Here is a 21909-nt window from a genome sequence, read left to right on the forward strand (position 1 = left end):
TCTCCTGACTCACACGTCTCACTCTCTCTTATCGAATCTCTCTTATCTCTCATTTACTTGCCTCAATCTCCTGTCTCTCTCCTCTGTCTCATTTGCCTGTCTCAATTTTATCTCTCACTCTCTGGTCTCACTTTACTGTCTGACTTTCATCACTAACTCACCTGACTTACACTTCTCTCACCCTCCTGTCCCACTGCCACATTTCTCATGTCTCTCGCTTATCTCACACTTCGCTCACTGCCCTGTCTTATACTCCTCTCTTACCCCTTTCCTTTCCCACTCCCACTTCGCTGTCTCTCCCCTTGTCTTACTCTTATCTCTCACTCCGTCTCTCACTCCCATGTCTCACTCTTTGCTCTCAATGCCCTTCCTCTCTCTTCTCTCACTCCCGTCTCACTCTTTTCGCTCATTTTTCTCTCACACTCGCACTCTTCTGTCTGTTTGTCCTTATGAGATGATGTTTCCAAGTTCTCTTTTATTCTCCAAAACATAAAAGTTGCTTGAATTCTTCAGCACTAATACATTAGAGGCTTTTTTTAGACGCCTCCTCTCCACCTTCTCCACCTGTTGTATTTTCTACACTATATTTTTACCTGTTTGTTTGGGGGTTTTTTGGTTGTTTGTTTGTTTGTTTGTTTTTGTGGACCTGGACAACAGTCGTTTGGGTTTATTTTCCACGAACGCTTCAGCTCAACACATTTGCTGTGTGCTCTGTTCCAGATAACTTCCCTCAGATGGCCCATCAGAAGCGCTTCATCGAGCGGAAGTACCGCCAGGAGCTGAAGGAGATGAGGAGAGAGAGAGAAAGACAGGAGCGGGATTGCGACGACACAGAGGACACTCGCAAATAAAGAAAGGAAAGAGAACACAATAACAGACAGCGTTCTGACCGGCCTTCCCAGAACACACACACACACACACACTCTGTATAATGATCACCACTGCTCCTGCATTAGGACGTGCCCTCGGTGACCCCTTGAGAGCGCGCATCTGAGGAGCACAAAGGGAAGCAATGCACTTAGTTTCAGTGACAAGCTAAAGACAGAATGCAGCAGGGATTTCTGGGTAAATGTGTTTCTGCATCTACAGAGACGTGGACAGGTGGCGATGACGGAAACGCAGCGAAACAGTGAACACTGAGTAGATTTGGTCGAATTAGACGTCATTCTTTGTTTGTTTTTTTTTTTTTTACCTAGATTTTAAATCAAATATCTTGCTTTTAATAAACTATTACATCGTTTGTATGAAACACATTATAAATAAACTCTTTGAATGTATCATTTGTTTTTGTTTTGTTTTTTTCACCTTCTATCTGTAGCGTCATGTAATAAACTGTATTTAGTCTCATCCACTCGTCAGCGTAGTCTCTTCTGTGTCACATTCACAGACATATAAATCATTTTGTACATATTATGGATCAGTAATTCTGTATACACTAGAGATTCACTCTGTAAAATCAAACCACATGTAGAGTAGGAACTAAAATGGATTAACCTGTTAAAAGACATGCTACAAACGAGCGACACACACGGAGTGGAGTTTTGTACTGGAATAGGATTTATAATGGGGAAACACAACATTATAGGTAAGAGGGAATTTAGTGTAATGGCATTATATTGGTTTTTTGTTTTTTTTTTTTTGTTTGTTTTTGTTTTTTTTGCTTTTGGTTCTGTGAGTTGTTTTCACAGTTCTCATCCTTATACCTTTTGGAATCTGCAGAATCTCTGCTTTTCATAACTCCGAGGATGTGTTCGTAATAGGGTTGCAAAATTCCGGGAATTTTCAAGGCTGGAAACTTTCCATGGGAATGGAAAACAGAAATATATGGAAATATTTTAGGCTCATTTAACTAGTTGCTTATTAGCATGAATATGAATAGAATATTGGCTATTTATTAGTACTTATTAAGCACATATTAATGCCTTATTCTGCATTACCGTATTCTACGTTCTTAATTGTTCCCAATACCTAAACTTAATAAATACCTTACTAACTCTTAATAAGCAGTAAATTAGGAGTGTTAGCACATGCACAGATCATTTGATGACCCCCCCACACACACACACACACACACACTCAACCCCCCCCCCCCCGAAATAAAACAAAAATCCAATTCCCCTCCATTTTCTAGTCCTTGACTACCACAGAAGCAGAGACCTAATAAGCACTCAATGAAAGAATCAATTCAAGTTCTACTTACAATTAAATCAGTCAAGATGTCATTTTTAAAATTTGTATTACCTCGCATGCATGTCTGCTTATGGCCAAACTAAATGTTTATTTATATTTATATATGATTTAGTTTATATAAATTTCCCTATATTTCCAAATAATTCCCATAAATTCCTGTATATTCCCATAAATTCCCGTAAATCTCTATAATTTCCCGTAAAGTTTCCAATTTAGAATATTTCAAAAATTCCCCAGATTAAGTTCCGGGGGGACATGGTGGCTTAGTGGTTAGCACGTTCGCCTCACACCTCCAGGGTCGGGGGTTCGATTCCCGCCTCCGCCTTGTGTGTGTGGAGTTTGCATGTTCTCCCCGTGCCTCGGGGGTTTCCTCCGGGTACTCCGGTTTCCTCCCCCGGTCCAAAGACATGCATGGTAGGTTGATTGGCATCTCTGGAAAATTGTCCGTAGTGTGTGTGTGAATGAGAGTGTGTGTGCCCTGTGATGGGTTGGCACTCCGTCCAGGGTGTATCCTGCCTTGATGCCCGATGACACCTGAGATAGGCACAGGCTCCCCGTGACCCGAGTAGTTCGGATAAGCGGTAGAAAATGAATGAATGAATGAAGTTCCCGTGGAAACTTTCCACCCCTTTGCAACCCTAGTTCGTAACATAGGCGCCGATTGCATGTGTCAGTTCTGGTGCGTATGCAATGTTTACACATTTGTTCTGCTTCTTAATTCAGCCGCTTGCTGTTGGAATTGTGTTTCATTTAAGTTGAAATGGTCTTTGGAGTCTTAAAGCTGAGATTCTTCCAATTCTACTGGTATGCTGCATGTATAGATACATTGAGGGATAGGAAAGGATTTATTACCTTTGTAATAGCCGAAGGCTCCCCGAAGGGGTTTAAAAACGAATAATAATAACAATAAAATTCTATCGAAATACATTTGCTTTTGTAATATACAGAAACTGAATCCGCTCCACTGCACCGCATTACCAGTGAAAAGTGTCTCACTAACACTGGGGTTAGCAGATGCACTCAGCAGGTGCTGCTTCACACCATGCCGAATGTGTTGACTTGATTTAAACACCCACTGCACCTTACATGCTGACAAGTTTTCTTTCCTTTTAAGTTTAAAAGAATTGAGAAATGTATTAAAAGCACACAACGGTAGCAGTACAGCTTCGTAAGGCTGGTAAAGATGTTCAGAGATCGGATTAAATCATTCAAACGCTTGTAATTTGATGTCTGGAATAGTTAGCAGCGAAGTCGGTAAAGTCATTAATCAATTTGTAGACTTTTTTGCTCACAGTCATTTGACAAAACTGGGTTAAACTGGGTGTCGCGTCGAGACGCTTCCCCTCACAGCCTATATTTTGCCTCGTTTCTGCTATTAATCACATCTGGATCATAAAAAAACCAAACACATTTGCAGAAACAGCATCAGTGAATCATCCCTCCTTCAAAAATAAACGGATATTAAATATACCCCTATATATCTAGAATTTGCCCACATTTGAAAACCTCTGTGTGTATGAGGGTAGGTTTAGTATCCAGGCGATGACCCATTTCTCAGATGCAGAAGACAGACACTAACAAATACATGACTCAAGAAAAAATAGAAAGGAGCAGAATCCTACAGCTTGAACCTAAAGCACTAAAATAAGAGTGCCTTATGAGGGCCCAGATTTAACTATTCTAAGATACACTATATAGCCAAAAGTATGTGCACCCATTCCATCACACTGGGCCCAGTGTCCGGGCCTCTTAGTTTGGTCGTGAAAGGTCGTGAAAACTTACGCAAGGCTCTGTAGAAAGACCATGAAACACAAAGCACATCACATCAACCCATAACTAGCGCACTTAGTTGGTGTTTTTTGTGCACATCATTACAGCACTTTTTGTTAGAAAAATAACCAAACACCTTCATTTTCTGTATCTTTTAATGTTGTATAAATATTTGATACAAAATATGATAGTATACAATACGGTAAGGTGGATAATGATTGGTAAATGTTACATCTACGTTTATCTGTATTTCAATAGAATTAAGTTTGATATTCTGGTCAAACTCACAGCCGCAAATGTGGTACGTCCCAAAAACCCACGTCATGTCCCGACCCCAGCGCTGTGTGTGCAGGGAGTTACTGTATGCAGATCAATTTCTTTTGCACTCTAAATATCACTCACTGACTGATTCATGACTGACATACTAAATAAATGACAGACTGACGCAATGACTAACTCATTAACTGAATTAATGACCAATTTATTAACTGACAGATTCAATGACTCACTGATTCATTAACAGACTGACTCACTATCTGACTCATTAAGTACCAATCACTGACAGATTGATTTTCAGAATAATATACTGACAGATGAGCCATGACTCACTGACATACGGACAGTTTCACTTGCCTCATATACTGACTAACTGACTGGCACATACAGTACTAACTCACCTATAGACTCCTCTGTGACTGACTGACTAATGGTTATGAGTGACTCCCCGAGTCTCTTAATGACAGACTGACCGATGTACTGACTCACCGACTGATCTGGCACGTTGACCCATGTCATGTGTTGCATAATTGATCAAAGTTTCTTGTGGATGGGTTTTGTTGTCTCTCATTTTCCTTATTTTTTTCTGGTAACTGCTTCCAGTCCCAAAGTCAGATTTCTCTTTCCCTCACTTCTGGAGCATTTTTTCCTTGATTTAAATAAATAAATAAATAAATAAATAAATAAAATCCTGCATTAAACGTGGACCTCCTTTCTGACACAAACATTTTGATTCACACCTTTTTTCTTCTTCTTTGATAAATCTAATGTTTATGTTCGTCGTGTCATTAGTAACAGATATTTTTATTGGGAATCAATTGCAGTTACATCTGAACGTTCGTTATTTTGTTGTTGTAAAAGAATCAGAGATCAAACTCCAGTCACACTTAAACCCCATCCAAGTCTCGTGAAGTCTCTGTATCTGTGGCCTTCTGTGTCCTTTATTCCTGACTTATTCTGGAGTTAACTGACTTTTGTGTCACTTTCTTTTCTGTACATTTTGGCTGCAGACTCAAACAGGAAGCATGTACATCTTCCTGTGATAGTTTGTTATATAGTTAGCGTTATTTCTCAGAGAATATATGGTAAAAGAAATCCATCCATTTCTTAAAAGCCTTAATAAACACAGCAGATTTGTCTCCAGCAGTCGTTCTGTGTAAGCACAATTTTGTCCTTACCACAAGCCTTATCTGTACTGTAGATTTCTGCCAGTTTCTAAAATCCTGGCCTTGTTTTAACAAACTGATTGTTCAAATCCACACCCCACTTTACTGCTTTGTTACGATTCTCCGTCGCTGTCCTCTCCTCCGTACATTTCCGCGAGTCTCTTAAATCTGGGTCCCAGCTCATACAGAACTTCGTAATCGCTCCACGCATCGCTGCTGACTGATTCCAGAGAGCTGAGACTCTCAGCAGTCGAACCGTTTCCCTCATAAGCGTACGTAGCCAGTGAATCATACGGTGGTGCTCCTGGATCTGAATCATTCTCGCTTAACCTCTGAGAGATGTAGTCCTGGATGTCAGGTTCAGACTTGTTGTAGATTTTTGGTGCAGAGCGCCGCATTATCTCAGGTGCGACGTCTCTGCGTTGCTTGGTGTCGTCCAGTGATTCGACTTTTCGCAAAGTTCCGATGTCGAATGCTTGCGTGTCTTCTTCACCACCGCCTTCGTCGTCGTAGCTCACGACGTTGTCCCTCACGTCCTCTTTGGAGACGATCAGAGGATCCAGCTTCACTCGCTGCCTCTTCAAAGCCGTGAACAAGACGACAATCACTGCGTAGAAGGGGAGGGGTTAAGAGGACAAAGGACTTAGTAAATTCTCAATAAAACCAACTAACAACATTCCGCTAGTTTTATGCAGATGTATTGATGATGTGAAAAATTGATAGTAGTAATTTGTTCTTACTCAGCAAAATGACGATACAGACAAGAATTGCAACTAGTGCTCCTGTGCTAAGTCCCGCATTAAGTGCAAATGCCTCTGCCTCGCATTTCCTCTTGTTTCCATCTCGATCACACGAGCACACACGTATCGTTAGCGTATTGGTGCTGCTCTGCTCAGGGAGATCTCCGTCTGTGATCACCACAGGAAGCAGATAGAAATTCCTCTCCATGCGACTGTAGCCGTTCCGCTGAGTCAGTATCGTAGCCGTGTTATCTGTGGAAATATTTAAACAAGGAAAACGCAGCTTTTAGTTGCAAATTCTAGCTCATGGTCAGTGCTGAGACCTTTAGCTAGCAAGGCCTTCATCAGTAGCACTAGCAAAGTTAGCATGCTTATATATGCTACCGTTTATTTACCGAACTCATGAAGGCAAGCAGACGTTAAAAACAAATTATGGAAAGCTGCAGTGTTTAGGAGTTACCCTTTGCTGTAAGTCACCTTTGTTGTCTCGAACGGAGAAGTTGGATTTCTCAAAAGACTCCGATGCTAAACGGAAAAAAAAACGATGGCCTCTGTTTGGCTGGTCGGCGTCTGAAGCGCTCACCGTTTGGATTGTCTAAAAGATAACGAGATAAAGAGATGAGTCAAATTTTGTGTTTTAAGGATATGATAAATACTTGATTAATTAATAACACTATGATCAGAATAAAAGCATGTCAATTTTACTGCATAATATTTTTCTTTGAGCTGTAATAGTATTGAATTAATCATTGAGTTAATTGTTGCAGATTAATATTAATTAGAATGCAGAAACCCCAAAGCTATAATTCCTCCACAGTGAGTAACGATTCAAAAATAATCAGCATCTGCAGATTACCTGACCCACTTTGGCGTTTTCACAGATGAAAGCTTCGTACTCCGTGTCGAAGGTCGGGGCGTTATCGTTAACATCCAGAACTTTGATGTAGACGGGTACGTGACCAATCAGACCATCTGCAGGTGAAACATCAAATGGATAAGAGCGGCTTTAACTTTAACTTTCATTCGGTTTCATACCTGGGTTCTGTAATCAGGTTTTGCAAATATATCGTTCTTTGAGGTTGCCAGATATTTTAGTATGCCTATACGCTTTGCCTTAAACATACCTGCTCAACTTTAAACCCAAAGAAAATCAGGGGTAAATATGTGAACTGAAGAGGGAATGATAAGATCCAGTGTACAGTATTGCTCATACTGTAACATTCTCAGCAGCATTTTTAGGATAGTGATGCTCTTAGTCCCTGCCCTAATGATTTACAGTAAGTAGTAAAGATGTTGGACAAATGAGCAGTGAAACCCAAACTGTCAAGGCTCTGGGTTGTTGATCAGAAGCTCAGGAGTTTAAAACCCAGAACCACCAAGCTGGCTACAGTATGTTGTGCCTTTGAGCAAGACCCTTAACCCTGTCTGCTCCAGGTGGCTGTTTCATGGCTGACCCTGTGCTATGACCCCAGTTTGCTAAGAATCTAGGATATGTGAAGAAAATAATTGCCACTCAGCTGTAATGTATATGTGATAAACAAACACTTTTAACAATGCATGTTTTCCTAAAGCAGCTTTACAGAAACCAGGATGTAAAAATCGAATCGAAATGTATTTGTAATGAGCAAGCTAGAGGCGATGGTGTCGAGAGGAAGAAACCTTCAGAGCAAATAGATCGTCATGGTGAACTCCTTTGGTTTAGGAAACAATATGAAATAGAATAAAGGACCTACTGTATTCAGCAGCCTGCACTGATATATTGTGCCAGGCTTTTTCCTCTCTGTCGAGAGAGCGTGAGATGAAGAGCGAGCCGTTATTTGGATGGATGTTGAAGACGTGATCCATATCTGTGTGCCAGTCAATCATGTACCTGTACACAACACACACAATTATATGTACAAGTCAACATTTTTCATCATGTAATTATCAATGTACTCTTACTAAAATGAATCTAAACTGTTTTACATCTATATGCAACACTTATGAAATCTCTAATCTAACCCAACATAATCTAATCTAATCTAATCTAATCTAATCTAATCTAATCTAATCTACTATTTGGTGATTTAATCTGCAAGTTTATAGTCCAATCTACTAGTAAAATAAGTAATCTAATCCAGTATACTATTATATAATGAAACTGATTCTAATATAATGCAATTTACCTAATCTAATCTACTATTGTCTGATCTAATCTATTCATTCATTCATTCATTTTCTACCGCTTATCCAAACTACTCGGGTCACGGGGAGCCTGTGCCTATCTCAGGCGTCATCGGGCATCGAGGCAGGATACACCCTGGATCGAGTGCCAACCCATCACAGGGCACACACACACTCTCATTCACTCATGCAATCACACACTACGGACAATTTTCCAGAGATGCCAATCAACCTACCATGCATGTCTTTGGACCGGGGGAGGAAACCGGAGTACCTGGAGGAAACCCCCGAGGCACGTGAGAACATGCAAACTCCACACACACACAAGGCAGAGGCGTGAATCGGACCCCCCAAACCTGGAGATGTGAGGCAAATGTGCTAACCACTAAGCCACCGTGCCCCCCCCCCACACACACACCAATCTACTGTTACATAATTTAACTTGTTGAAGTCAAATCTAATTTACTATAATCTACTGTTATTCAATCTAATCTACTGTTTCATAATCTAAGCTACTCCAATATTTAAACACTATATCTAATCTACTGTTATACAGTCTAATGTAATACAATCTGCTGTTATTTAATCTAATTTGCTACACTGATTTCCATCAATTTATCACAACCCTATTTGGCAGGTCATTATGGGATGTAGGGTGGGTCACAACGACCTATAACGTATTACCCTTTCTCTGGGAAGTGCTTATGCAGACTTTGTGAATAGTTATATTGTATATTTATGAGTTATGTCATTATCCTCGCTACACTACAGTAACAATACTAATCTTTAGCATACCTGACAGGTTTACGATTAGCGTCTGGGTCCACAGCACTAACAGCTCCGATAACTGTTCCAATCTGAGCGTCTTCTTTGACCTCCATCATGTAGATAGGACGCTTAAAGACCGGTGGCTCGTTTACATCCTCCACAGAGACCTTCACTGTAGCAGAGTCCCCAGACATCTGAAATCTAGGGTCCAGGTATACGTTTTCCACCTGCAGCCTGAGTGTGTACGATGCTCTTCTCTCGTAGTCCAGGGGCTGAGCAACAGATAAAAAAAAAATGAATCACACATTCTTAATCTGTTTATGTGGAACATTCACCATGAAGGACTGAGTGAATGTGCAGTAATATTAGAACTGATAAGAGATTAACATGATTTGTAGTTCCAGTTGTCAGCGCTGCAGAAAATGAACAATAAATTAATCCCCCTACTTCATTCTGAACAAAAAGCAAAGCTGCTTAGGCTCCCTACCTTCTTCAGAATAAGCACTCCCTCTTGGCTTGCAGGGTCAGTGGTGATTTGAAATGTGTCCTGTTCATCTACGATTCTGTAGTTCATCTCAGCGTTCTTGCCTGTGTCAGCATCTACAGCCTTGACCATGCCTAATTCACTCCCCAGTTCAGCTAACTCAGGAACACTGAAATGGTACACACCTGAAAAACACCAACGATGTCGACAAAGATAAATGATTATCAATCTGGGCCCTATCCCAAACCACTACGTACAGTACTACATTAAAAACGTTATTATTTATTATCTTGCAGGCTTGCATTTAGCTTTAGTACATTGTTGTACTGATGATCGCGTTTGTGTAGCGTATATACTAAACAGCTTATGTGGACTGGGACACACTTACTGTACAGTGGACTGCTGATGGTGTTTATTTAACCTATATAATAAATTACGTGCTATTTTGGAAAATATCTACAGCAGATTGAAAAAGCACTGGTACTGTAGTAAATGTCCCACTAATGGCATCTGATCAAGCTTGAATTAGTTGTTAAATCTCTGTGCACCTTTTGAGACGATAGACGTTGTATTTTTCTATACAGATTCGAAAACATTATGAGAGTTAAGGAACCTTCATTTTCCTGCTTTCTATCTTATATACATAACAGCTCTTATATACATAACAGCTATGAATGTAAAAGTTGACTCCTATCTGCAGACAAAAGGCAAGTTTGGTTTTCCACAAGGCTTCCTATGAGGCCCATTGTTTTATTTTTGTTTCGCTTATGTATTCTACTTCTTGGTATTCAGAAACATTGAATTGTCTTTCACAGCTACACTGATGACATGTTTCGCAAAGCCAGATAACTGACGCCAGCTTAATAAAGCTTAGGAAGGAATAAAGAACATTAGAGAGCGGATGCTGTGTAATTTCCTACTTAATTCTGACAAGACAGAAAGACAGAAATGTGTCTACTGTGGACATAGGCAGCTTTCTGATTATGCCATAACTACTGATGGCCTTTCACTTGCATCATGTGCAGCTGTGAAAGAGAGAGAAAGATGATTGTTGATGTCTTGTCAAGGAGTTTTTCTGTGTCACTATTGCTTCTGACTTGCTCATGATGGATTTGGACCTAGACCCCGGTTTGTGTAAAGGTACATACACACACACACACAAACACACACACACACACACATACACTCACTTACCATGAGTAAACCGGGGTGGGTTGTTGTTAACATCGAGCAGTGTGATATTAACTGTGGTGGTCCCAGTCAAACCACCTTGCTGTCCGTGCATGTCTTTAGCCTGAATGACCACTTGGTAGTGTTCACGGTTTTCACGCTTCATGTTGGGCAGTGCCGTCCTGATGATCCCTGTACCATAGCACAGAGGTACAGCGTTGGTACACGACTTTCTCATTCTCTGTTACTGTGCATTATCTACCTCTATTTGCCACTGTATCTCATAGTGAGTCCTTCCTAGCATGTTTAATGTATAAAGACTCCCTCTATGGGACAGCTGCACAACACAATAGGCAGGAAAAATAACCAACAGTGGGGTAGTCTGATGGAGCAGATATCCCAAAGCTGACAGTGTGTACCTAAGTGTTTTATTCATCTTATACCACAGCAATTAGAAAAACATATAGTATGTCATCGCAAGTGTCTTGAACATGCCAGAAAACTTAATTCCAATTTTACCACCAACTGTAATAAAGCATTTGCAACAAGACTCCAATGATACACATTTCTGTTACTATAGACATTTTAATATCAGAGCCATGTTGCTATTGGTAGTTCAATGTGACTAGTCAGAATAGGGATTCTATTTGACTTATTATTATTATTATTATTATTATTATTATTATTATTATTATTATTATTATTATTATTATTATTATGTAACTGACCTGTCTCTGGGTCTATGGAGAAGTATGGCTGGCCCTGCAGAATGCTGTACACAACTTTGGCACTGTTTCCATACATAGCATCATCAGCATCTGTCGCTGTTACCTGGACAACGAAGGTACCTGAATATGAAGAAGAAATAACAGGAAGAGATTTAAACAGGGTGTGTTGTTTAGGATGCCCCCCACAGTGGACTGATAATTTTGTTGCCTATATAGTAAAAATAGTGTTTTATTTAAGACCCATCCACAGCAGACTATAAAATGTACTGTAAAAGCACTGGTAAATAACCTGTTAGTGGTTACATGTGTATATATAGTGGATAAAGTGTGTAGTTTTTGATGTCCATAGTGGAATAATGATGGGGTTTGTGTGGCTTATACAGTGAAAAAGGTGTGATTTGAAATACATCTACACTGTACACCACTGCTGACTGGTGGCAGTGTTTATGTTGACTAGTTAGTGAATAGGTAGTGTGGTTTGGAAAATGCATAGGAGTGAGCGCTATAGGCCGATGGTCATTACCTTTTTGTCTTTGCACCAATAAGTTCATATTGTACATATCAATTGTGCATAAAAATTCATTCAAAGTGAAATGGAAACACTGCACTGATGTGTAATACATCAATATCACTGATTTTGACAGGTAGTGGAGAGTATAATGCGTTCTGACACTGGTAAAAATGTTTTGATTAGCTGAGGGAAGTACAGGGTGTTCTGATTGGCTGAGAAATGTACAGGAATTTCTGATTGGCTGGGAGACATACAGGTTGTTCTGATTGGCTGGAAGAAGTACTGGAAGTTCTGAATGTATGGGAGAAGGACATGGACTTCTGATTGTCTGAAATAAGTACAGGGATTTCTGATTGGCTGGCAGACCTACAGGTTGTTCTGATTGGCTAGGTGACGTACAGAGGGATCTGACTGGCTAGGAGAAGTACAGAGGGATCTGACTGGTTAGGAGAAGTACAGAGGGATCTGACTGGTTAGGAGAAGTACAGAGGGATCTGACTGGTTAGGAGAAGTACAGAGGGATCTGACTGGTTAGGAGAAGTACAGAGGTTTCTGACTGGTTAGGAGAAGTACAGAGGGATCTGATTGGCTGGGAGAAGTACAGAGGGATCTGATTGGCTGGGAGAAGTACAGAGGGATCTGACTGGCTAGGAAAATACAGAGGGTTCTGATTGGCTGGGAGAAGTACAGGATGCTTGAAGTATGGCATGTGCCAAGAGAGTTTGTATATTATGATAGGTAATAATATACTGCAGTTTTGTATATGAAGCCTTGCTAAAATAAAATTGGAAAGTCAAAAAGACAGCTTATTGTTTTCACTCCACACAACTGATTAGCAATGTGCTATTTATAGTCTGTTAACATTACGCTTTGATAGTGTACATCTGTCAGGGTCTAAACTCAAAAAATGACAAACCAACAATGTGAAGAATTTTTGTGAAAAAAAGCACAGCTGAATTCTGGCTCTCATTTCACTGACATGGCTGACTTCCTCGATGTTCAATCTGTTCAAATTCACAATAATTAACTCAACTCTGAGTGTAAATTACTTTTGTGTAAAGGATAAAGAGGACCATGCTATGTCTGGGTGATGAAGTCTGCTGACTGGAACAGATGGCACAGCTCTCTCTCTCTCTCTCTCTCTCTCTCTCTCTCTCTCTCTCTCTCTCACACACACACACACACACACACACACACACACACACACACACACACACACACACACACACACACACACACACACACACACACATGCGAACATAAACCATCTTCTTTGTTCTGAACCCATTACTCTGTGTCTTGTAACACTGAGTCAGAGTCACACCCTGTGATACTGGCTGTTTTATGTAAATTTTCATTCTAACAGGTCAACGTGGAGAAACTGAAAAACACCTGCTTTAAGACGGTACACAAAATAGAATTCAAGAAAGTCATCACTAATGTAAAAATATTACTGAATGAACAAATAAGCAGTTGGCACATGAGATTAATGCGCTACACTAATGTATGTACTGTGAAAAAAGTCACATGACCTCTAGATTTCTGTTAGAGATAGCACAGGATTTACAAACGGGTCGATATAGAAAGAAACAGGAGAAAATCACTGAGAAGAGAAAAAAGCAAACATACAGATATTGAATCAGAGCTATAAATATAGACAGACTGGAAGGCAGATATATAAACAGTAAGACAGACAGACAGAAACATAAAGTAAGACAGCTGTTACACAGACGGATGAAATCCAGACACATAAATATATGGGGCAATGAATGAAAGCCAGACAGGTACTGTAGATGAATGAATTGTGGCAGCAAAAAACAAATGTCTGTCTATAAATATATATAGTTTTGTGACAGTGTCTGTGCCATTATTGGTTGATGCCTCACCGATATCGGCCATTTCCTGTACGGAGGCAACATAGGGGTCTCTGGTGAACTTGGGCTCGTTATCATTAATGTCATGGATTTTGATGGTGAACGTCGAAGGACCCTCGAGGTCTCGACCTGTAGCTTTATCAACGGCCTTCGCGCTCAGAGTGTATGATGCTTTCTCCTCACGGTCCAGCCTCCTGGTGGCATGGAGATCACCCGAGTTCTCATTGATGACGAAAATGGTTCCGGCTCCTTCCCCAGAGAGAACGTATTTCACTTTCCCATCTTCTCTGTCTTTATCAGAGTGCAGCTATAGAGATATAAACCATTTTATACATTAAACTCATTAGCAGCAGGTCACAGCATGGTGTTGAATTCATTTATGTGAAGTTAACTAATAGCGTAGATCTTGTTGATTAGCGTGATTGGCCAACAGATACAAAAAGTATAGGTATAAAACTATAACTAACTATAAGTAAATGTAGTTTAAATCTAGGTATAACACTATGACTAACAATAAGTAAAGTAAATGTAGATTAAAGCATGTAAGTTGAAAACATTTTAAATGTTAAATGTAGCCTTGTTTTTCAGGTATGTGAGTTACAATTAGCATGTTAGCACCAGTGTTTACAGGACGTTTATAGGAGTCTTTTAGGACACTTACTTTAAGCAGACTTTTTTGCCCTAAATTGCTGGGAGATATATTTCTCAGTGCGCTATATTAAACGATATTCATATAGAATCTAAAATCCCAGCGGCCTTATACGTGTATTCATGAGGGAGTGAACACTAGACAGAGAGTCACCTGTGTGCTGTGTCCTAATTCACACTCCTCACTGCTAACTATAGCAAACTCATTTATCATGTCACTGTCCTTAAACAAATCTATTAGTACCAATGAAAAATTACAGAATGACTTCCAGAATTGCAGCTAAACACTAAGGGGAGACTTTCATAATGCCCCATGTAGTACAATACAATGTTGAGCGATAACAGCTAGCTGTAGCTTAGTGATATTAGCTGTGAGGTTAGCAAAATTTGTGTTTGGGACACAGCCAATATTAATCCAGTGTCCTCATGATTTGTTACTGCAGAAAGCTAAATGATGCCATTTTCTCCACTCTCACACCACATTAGCCATTCCCGCTAAAGATAAGAAGTCAGGAAAGTGATGAAATTGCCCCCACCCCACCCCACCCCAAGCATCTGTGCATCACTTTTCCTATGGATCGTGTAATTACATTTCCAATATACATTGATCAGGAGTGCATTTCTATCTGTGCTAGGGCTTAAGAATTGATTTCTTTCTCTCTCTCTCTGTTTAGGATCAGCAGCAGTACATCCTGTTCTTAATGTTTCATTTCCACCTCATATCTGTATGGAAAACTAAATTTCAACTACAGCTATTAAGTCTTTATCTGATTGTGGTATATAATGCTACACTTGGTTATAATTTTAACACTGTAGTCAGCATAAAACAAACAATAAAACTACAGTTAGCTAAACTCCTAATACCACAGCTAGCATGAAACAAACAAACAAAAAAAAAACAGTTAGCTAAACTAACAACACTGCAGTTAGCATGAAACAAATAAATCTACATCTTAGGTTAAGTCACAAGCTTCACTTAGCTAAAACTATAGTATTATTTATTAAATTACACTTAGCTTAAAGAAACTGAAGTCTTCAGTCCTGTAAAGTTCTTAGTCAAGTCTTTCTGAAGTTCTGAGTGTTGAGCGAATCAGAGGATTGCAGTGCCTCAGAGTCGTGTGAGTTTTTACCCATGATGCAGGATCTGAGAACCACATCCTTCTACTGAATTTGATTAAGAACTTCAGAAGTGTGCAAACAGAATGTTTTGACCTACTTTTTGTAAAAGCTGCACCTCCACAGTGACACTATGAATCCCGGACACCTCGGTAAGGATTTAAACAAATTGCAACTTGGACACATTTCATTGCACTTCGATTTGTTTCATGCTTCTTGAAAGCAGAAGATGTATTGCACATTAATATAAAAGCTGAGCACTGGTTTGTTTATCAGTTCCACTTCACTCAGCCTGAACTTTCTGTACAGAAGCCCAGAAGCTGTGTAATTGTATAAACAACATCAAGACGTTTATCACGTTTACCTGATTAACAAACTGGAGCTGCCATTAAAAGTGGCAGAGTACAAACTAACCGGAGGGTAGTGAGGCTTGATTTTCTTATTTTCTTATTACTTATAAGGATGAAATTTCAGTACTTCCGGAATGACCATAAAGATGGATGTCATTATGCTATCCAACATACATCAGGCTTCCTAACATTTCTTGTCCTGACAGCTATCCAGAAGAGAAGAAGAGGATACAAGAGTACATATATAATGTTCAAATATGGTACAATTCCTGTGAATGACTAGTGTCCTGTCCAGGGTATGGAAAGGGCTCCAGTTTCAGTCCTAAACTAATTTTTTGAATGTTCTCTTTGAAGAGCTCTGGTATAAGTTTTAGTTTTAGCAACATTTTAGTTTTAGACATTTTTTCCTTCAGATCCATCATGACCCTGACCAGGATAGGACAAATGTTAAAATATGGTACATTGTATTTATTAAATATAAACGTTGCCTAAGACTGACTGGCATCCCTACCACGATGTATTCCCTCTGCCCTCTGGTCCTGGGATAAGTTTTGGAGTCACCCAAAACTTTGGAATATCACAAAAGAAGTTGGCCTCAGTTTTATTTAATGTAAATTCAAATGTAAATACAGTTCCAGCAGGTTCCATGGAGGAGATGGAGGAGTCACTGAAATGAAGACAAACTTTAAGCAAATGTTGGTCAGATTGCTGTAATGTGAACTCGACCCGTTAACTACCTTTTCATTAAGACAGAAATGGGAACTAGAACAAGAACATCCCATCCCCATACCTTTCCAACGTACTGATCATCATTCCCTGTATATTCCTCCAACAGGAAGAACTGATTCCACATCCACCCTCGTTTGGAGCGTCTAAGCATTACCGGAACTCCATCAGCTCTCATCTGGCTCCATGTTTCTCCACTTAGTCCACCTGTAGTCCTCAGCATACCCTTTGACTCTTCCCACAGGCAAAGCCATGTCAATAAAACCAGAGGAGTTCTCATACTGAAGTGAATATCCAGTGGAAAAACCTGCTTGAGGAATCCTGTAAACCTCCAATCAAATTATCTTTCTATCAACAACAATCCAGATCTTCTGGAAGTGTTCATTAATCCATTAGGTCCAGATTTCAGGGTCCATCTAAAAGGGGGAGAAACAGCTTGACTTAGTGATTATGCTTCTGAATTATTAAGCTAATGCAGTTATTAGTTCTTCAGACAAAAGTTCTTCTAAAGCTACTTACTTTGGCTAGAAACATCAGTTATAATTCAGAAATTTAGTTGCTTACAAAGTTCTAAATAATCACTGCAACTGATTCAAGTTCCTTTAATGCTCTAATCCAAAACAAAGTCTTCATAGTTACCTTTTTAGGAACAGAAGAACCAGACCAGCAAATTATTAAACCATTTGATTTTTGATCAGCTATTTATTAATCAATGTATATCCAAATTGTTTTGCAGTTCGTAGCCGAGTTCTTATAGAGTTCAAACTAAATGTTTCAGTCATGTTTTTCTCAAGTGCTTAACCAGTTTCTATGATATTCTTAGCACTTGTCCAAGTCCAGCTGGCTCAGAACTTCTGATGTATATGAAAATTAGAGTATATTATGTCGTTGAACAAAACAATGTCAGGCACTATATTAGTGAAATCCATCATCCGAGGCCATGCAGATTTGACATGCTTCAGTCTGGATGGTTTGCAAAGCAAATGATGAGGTATTGCATGCGTTAACCCACTGAGTAGCAGCAGCGCATGTGCACATCATCACACTGACATTACAGATAGCAACGTTTGACGTTTCAGTTTTATCTGCTTATCTGCGAGTTGTAAATCGCTAGTTTGTTTCATGTGTCTAGGATAATGAGACAATTGTTACTGTCACTGAGTAATAACTGCACTAATATCTCTTGCATTGATAAAAATGAAAATCAATTTAAATATACAATCAAATGTGATAGCCTATTAAGTTATTGGTGTTTTTATTTAGCTAGAATGATAAATAAATTGTGACGTAGTGGGCAAAAAATAAGCTTAACCATGGTTACTTTATCTGTCATTTAAATGAGTTGGAGAAATAAAACCCTACTTAACATGATAAAGAGATTTCCTAGGATTAGTTTGCTCACTAATACCTAGTATAAAAAAAACGTAGCTTGTATGCTACCTGTCTAGCTAAACTACTGGCATAATAAATAACTAAACTAATAGGCTATCATTAGTTGTTTTGTAGAAGAATATACTAGCATGCTATCTGGTTTGCTGTGCTTTTATTAGCTAGTTTTACCGCGTATGCTTTCAGGCTGTATGAGCAGCTAGCTAAATAATCAGCTAAATTAACACAGCGATGTCTACAGCAATGCCTTTTGCATAAGTAATGCTGATCAGATGTATTTAAATGCTGGAATAAACATTCCTTCATGCCTAATCTTACTCAGAAGTGTACACTACAGCAAAGAGTGAACGAGTGCATGTACGAGTCCTGCAGAGATGAAACCAGGTCAAAGCTTTTCTTATACAGGGACAGTCAATGGAAAGCATTCCACCTCCCACAGAGAGCACATTATCCTTTAATGATCGGGTAAATGTGAAGAAATATGACTTTAATGAATGTCCTCAATTTACACATTTTCCTAATGGAGAATTTATCAGAGTGAGACTTCATAGACAAAAGCAAAATGGATATTAATGTAGTGATGTGCAGGTAAACAATAAAAAGTAGCACTACATGTAAACACAATTCAGAATAGGGACACATTTATAAAACACACACACACACACACACACACACATTTATTTGAGTGATGAAATTCTGAAAAAAAATCACTAAATGATTTATTTAGTGAATAGATCAGAACATTTGAGTTCTGTAGTGTTTTTCTTTCCCCTCTCGCTTCATAATAATACTGAAATATAGAAATTCCACCATGGAGCCATGGGTGTGTGTCGAATTATGGACAAACACATGATGGAAAAAACAATTTGCATATATTTTGTTTCAGGCTGCAGAAATAGAATGCAGCTGCAGAATCACACATTCACCCAGGATTTAATATATACATTACCTATAAAAAAGTTAACATGCTTTGGTAGAAATCACAGGTTTTTGTGATGTAAAAGAACAGAATAATCTGGTTGAATATTGTAAGTTTGCACACCCTGTAGATACTTGGTTAAGAGTCTTGATTAACTTTGATCTGTCAGATTGCAGTGGGAATCTCCTGCAAATATCCGTCTTTAAGTCATTCCACAGGTTGTAGATCTGAGTTTGGCCCCTTCCAAAATGTGCTTCCGCTTTGTTGGTTTGGATTTGTGCTTTGGGTCATTGTTATGCAAAGGTTTCAGGCAGATTTTGTGGCAAGGCTGGCCAGCAGTTGGAGTTCATTCATTCATTATTTTCTACCGCTTATCCGAACTTCTCGGGTCACGGGGAGCCTGTGCCTATCTCAGGCGTCATCGGGCATCGAGACAGGATACACCCTGGACGGAGTGACAACCCATCACAGGGCGCACACACACACTCTCATTCACTTACACACACACACACTACGGACAATTTTCCAGAGATGCCAATCAACCTACCATGCATGTCTTTGGACCGGGGGAGGAAACCGGAGCACCCGGAGGAAACCCCCGAGGCACGGGGAGTACATGCAAACTCACACACAAGGTGGAGGCGGGAATCGAACCCCCAACCCTGGAGGTGTGAGGCAAACGTGCTAACCAATAAGCCACCGTGACCCCCACAGTTGGAGTTATACATTATTATTAATGATAATTCCATCTACTCTGACTAGATAAAGAGAAGCAGCTCCATAGCATGCTTGACTGTTGTTTTGGTGTTGCCACCGACTTGTCTTGCTTCTAAATAGACTTACTAATTACGTCTACCTTGGTCTCATCAGACTGGAATAAATCCGGTCAAATGGTTTGGAGTGAATTAGTCGAGGTTGGATGTTTTTTCATGGGAAATCGTTTCCATCTAGCCAATCTACCCCACAGCCCAGCCATGTGAAACGAAATGGTTGTCACATACAGGGAGTGATGAGTACTTACCAGATGTTTCTACAGCTCCTTTATTTTGCCACCCTGATAAATGTTCTTTTTGTCAGTTTTGGAGGAATGACCTATTCCTAGTGATATCACTCTGGTTCTTTGTTTTCTCCACCTGTTGATGATGGTGCTCTATGACTGATATCTTTCCACAGTGACATGCTTCATAAGCTTCTTGGCTTCAGCAGTCGGACTAAACCAAGAATGGCAGACAGACTCAAGCTGTGACCATAAGGCCATTGGAACTTAATTAACCACTCGTTATAGCCATGATGAACATTAAAGCATCTCAGGATGCACAACACATCGGATCTTGAGGTCACCCCATGCTCCACATGCTCAAAATCCAAAATGTATGTATCCTCTTATTCAGAAGTGTCTGTGGTCAGTACAGGTTTGCCGCTGTGCTCTAGAAACTATGCATATTTTATTCACAAGTGTTAAATAAATTTGCAGAATATAACTTTCTTCATCTGCTGCACCAGAATCCCTGCAGAAGTTTCTAGAAAGCTTCTGTCTAACATTCATTCTTTTTTACCACTTATCCATACTTCTCGGGTCACGGGGAGCCTGTGTCTATCTCAGGTGTCATTGGCATCGAGGCAGGATACACCCTGGATGGAGTGCCAGGGCACACACACTCTCATTCGCTCACGCAATCACACACTACGGACGAGTTTCCAGAGATGCCAATCAACCTACCATGCATGTCTTTTGACCGGGGGAGGAAACCGGAGTACCCGTAGGAAACCCCCGAGGCACAGGGAGAACATGCAAACCCCACACATAAGGTGGAGGTGGGAATCGAACCCCCAACCCTGGAGGTGTGAGGCGAACGTGCTAATACTAAGCCCCCGTGCCCCCCTTCTGTCTAACATGACTAAGCAATAAGCAGAACAACTTTCTCAAATCGGGGGGGCACGGTGGCTTAGTGGGTAGCACGTTCGCCTCACACCTCCAGGGTCGTGGTTCGATTCCCGCCTCCGCCTTGTGTGTGCGGAGTTTGCATGTTCTCCCCATGCCTCGGGGGTTTCCTCCGGGTACTCTGGTTTCCTCCCCTGGTCCAAAGACATACATGGTAGGTTGATTGGCATCTCTGGAAAATTGTCCGTAGTGTGTGAGTGTGTGAGTGAATGAGAGTGTGTGTGCGCCCTGTGATGGGTTGTCACTCCGTCCAGGGTGTATCCTGCCTTGATGACTCCTGAGATAGGCACAGGCTCCCCGTGACCTGAGGTAGTTCGGATAAAGCGGTAGAAAATGACTGACTGACTTTCTCAAATCGACAAACTGGTATTTACGCTGCAGCTGACAACAACAACATTGTATTTTATCTGTTCAATCAAAGATTTTCTTTTTTTATAATAGTTTTTAAATTTGCACATATTTATCGCACTACCCACAATATCTGCACAAGTTGTTTAATATGGATGTATTAACTGCACCACTCTCTATACTGTACCATCTGTATTAGCTGAGCTGTTGTATATGCACGTATTAGTCGAATTACTAGCTATGTCTTATCATCTGCATGGGCTGTTTAAAATGCGCATACTAATACACTCAATCCTGTACTGTTCCACCTTGCGTACCTAAAAGTACAGATATTTTAGCGATATGTATTTTGGGGGCGTGTCACTGATTTATGCTCTCGCTCCTGATCTACACTCTAAATATATACATACAGTATATAAACATAACTCAGATGGAAATGAACACAAAAACGTAACTTTGTGTTTACTTGCACACACGAAACAGCCGTTTATTTATCAGAGAATAAATGTCTTAGGTCATTTGTTCCCACTATTACCCATAATGCTCTGCATACTCCAGATGAATGTGTAATGAAATAAAGTGTAACGATAAAAATAAAGCTTGGTTCTCTGGAACACACAGCGAGTGAGAG

General features: G+C 40.0%; 2 protein-coding genes across 4 annotated transcripts in view; one reads left to right on the forward strand and one right to left on the reverse strand.

The window, feature by feature from the left end:
* Positions 1 to 1347, forward strand: part of drosha (drosha ribonuclease III) — a 57998-nt gene extending 56651 nt beyond the window's left edge. For all 3 annotated transcript variants that reach the window (XM_047817356.1, XM_047817355.1, XM_027176826.2), the window contains exon 31: positions 721 to 1347. In XM_047817356.1, the coding sequence (XP_047673312.1) occupies positions 721 to 851 (131 nt within the window). In that variant the 3' untranslated portion in view covers positions 852 to 1347. The remainder of the gene's footprint in view (positions 1 to 720) is intronic.
* A 2791-nt stretch (positions 1348 to 4138) lies between these two features.
* The window catches only part of LOC113662142 (cadherin-10-like), a 24060-nt gene continuing 6289 nt past the window's right edge, over positions 4139 to 21909 (reverse strand). Inside the window, exons 2-12 of the mRNA XM_027176825.2 lie at positions 16745 to 17096; positions 13853 to 14147; positions 11456 to 11575; positions 10752 to 10919; positions 9561 to 9742; positions 9101 to 9345; positions 7876 to 8012; positions 6999 to 7114; positions 6620 to 6737; positions 6143 to 6394; positions 4139 to 6009 (exon numbers count right to left, since the gene is read on the reverse strand). Of these exons, the coding sequence (XP_027032626.2) occupies positions 5516 to 6009; positions 6143 to 6394; positions 6620 to 6737; positions 6999 to 7114; positions 7876 to 8012; positions 9101 to 9345; positions 9561 to 9742; positions 10752 to 10919; positions 11456 to 11575; positions 13853 to 14147; positions 16745 to 16960 (2343 nt within the window). The 5' untranslated portion in view covers positions 16961 to 17096 and the 3' untranslated portion in view covers positions 4139 to 5515. The remainder of the gene's footprint in view (positions 6010 to 6142; positions 6395 to 6619; positions 6738 to 6998; positions 7115 to 7875; positions 8013 to 9100; positions 9346 to 9560; positions 9743 to 10751; positions 10920 to 11455; positions 11576 to 13852; positions 14148 to 16744; positions 17097 to 21909) is intronic.

This window comes from Tachysurus fulvidraco, chromosome 8, assembly GCF_022655615.1.
Source record: "Tachysurus fulvidraco isolate hzauxx_2018 chromosome 8, HZAU_PFXX_2.0, whole genome shotgun sequence".
NCBI lineage: Eukaryota > Metazoa > Chordata > Actinopteri > Siluriformes > Bagridae > Tachysurus > Tachysurus fulvidraco.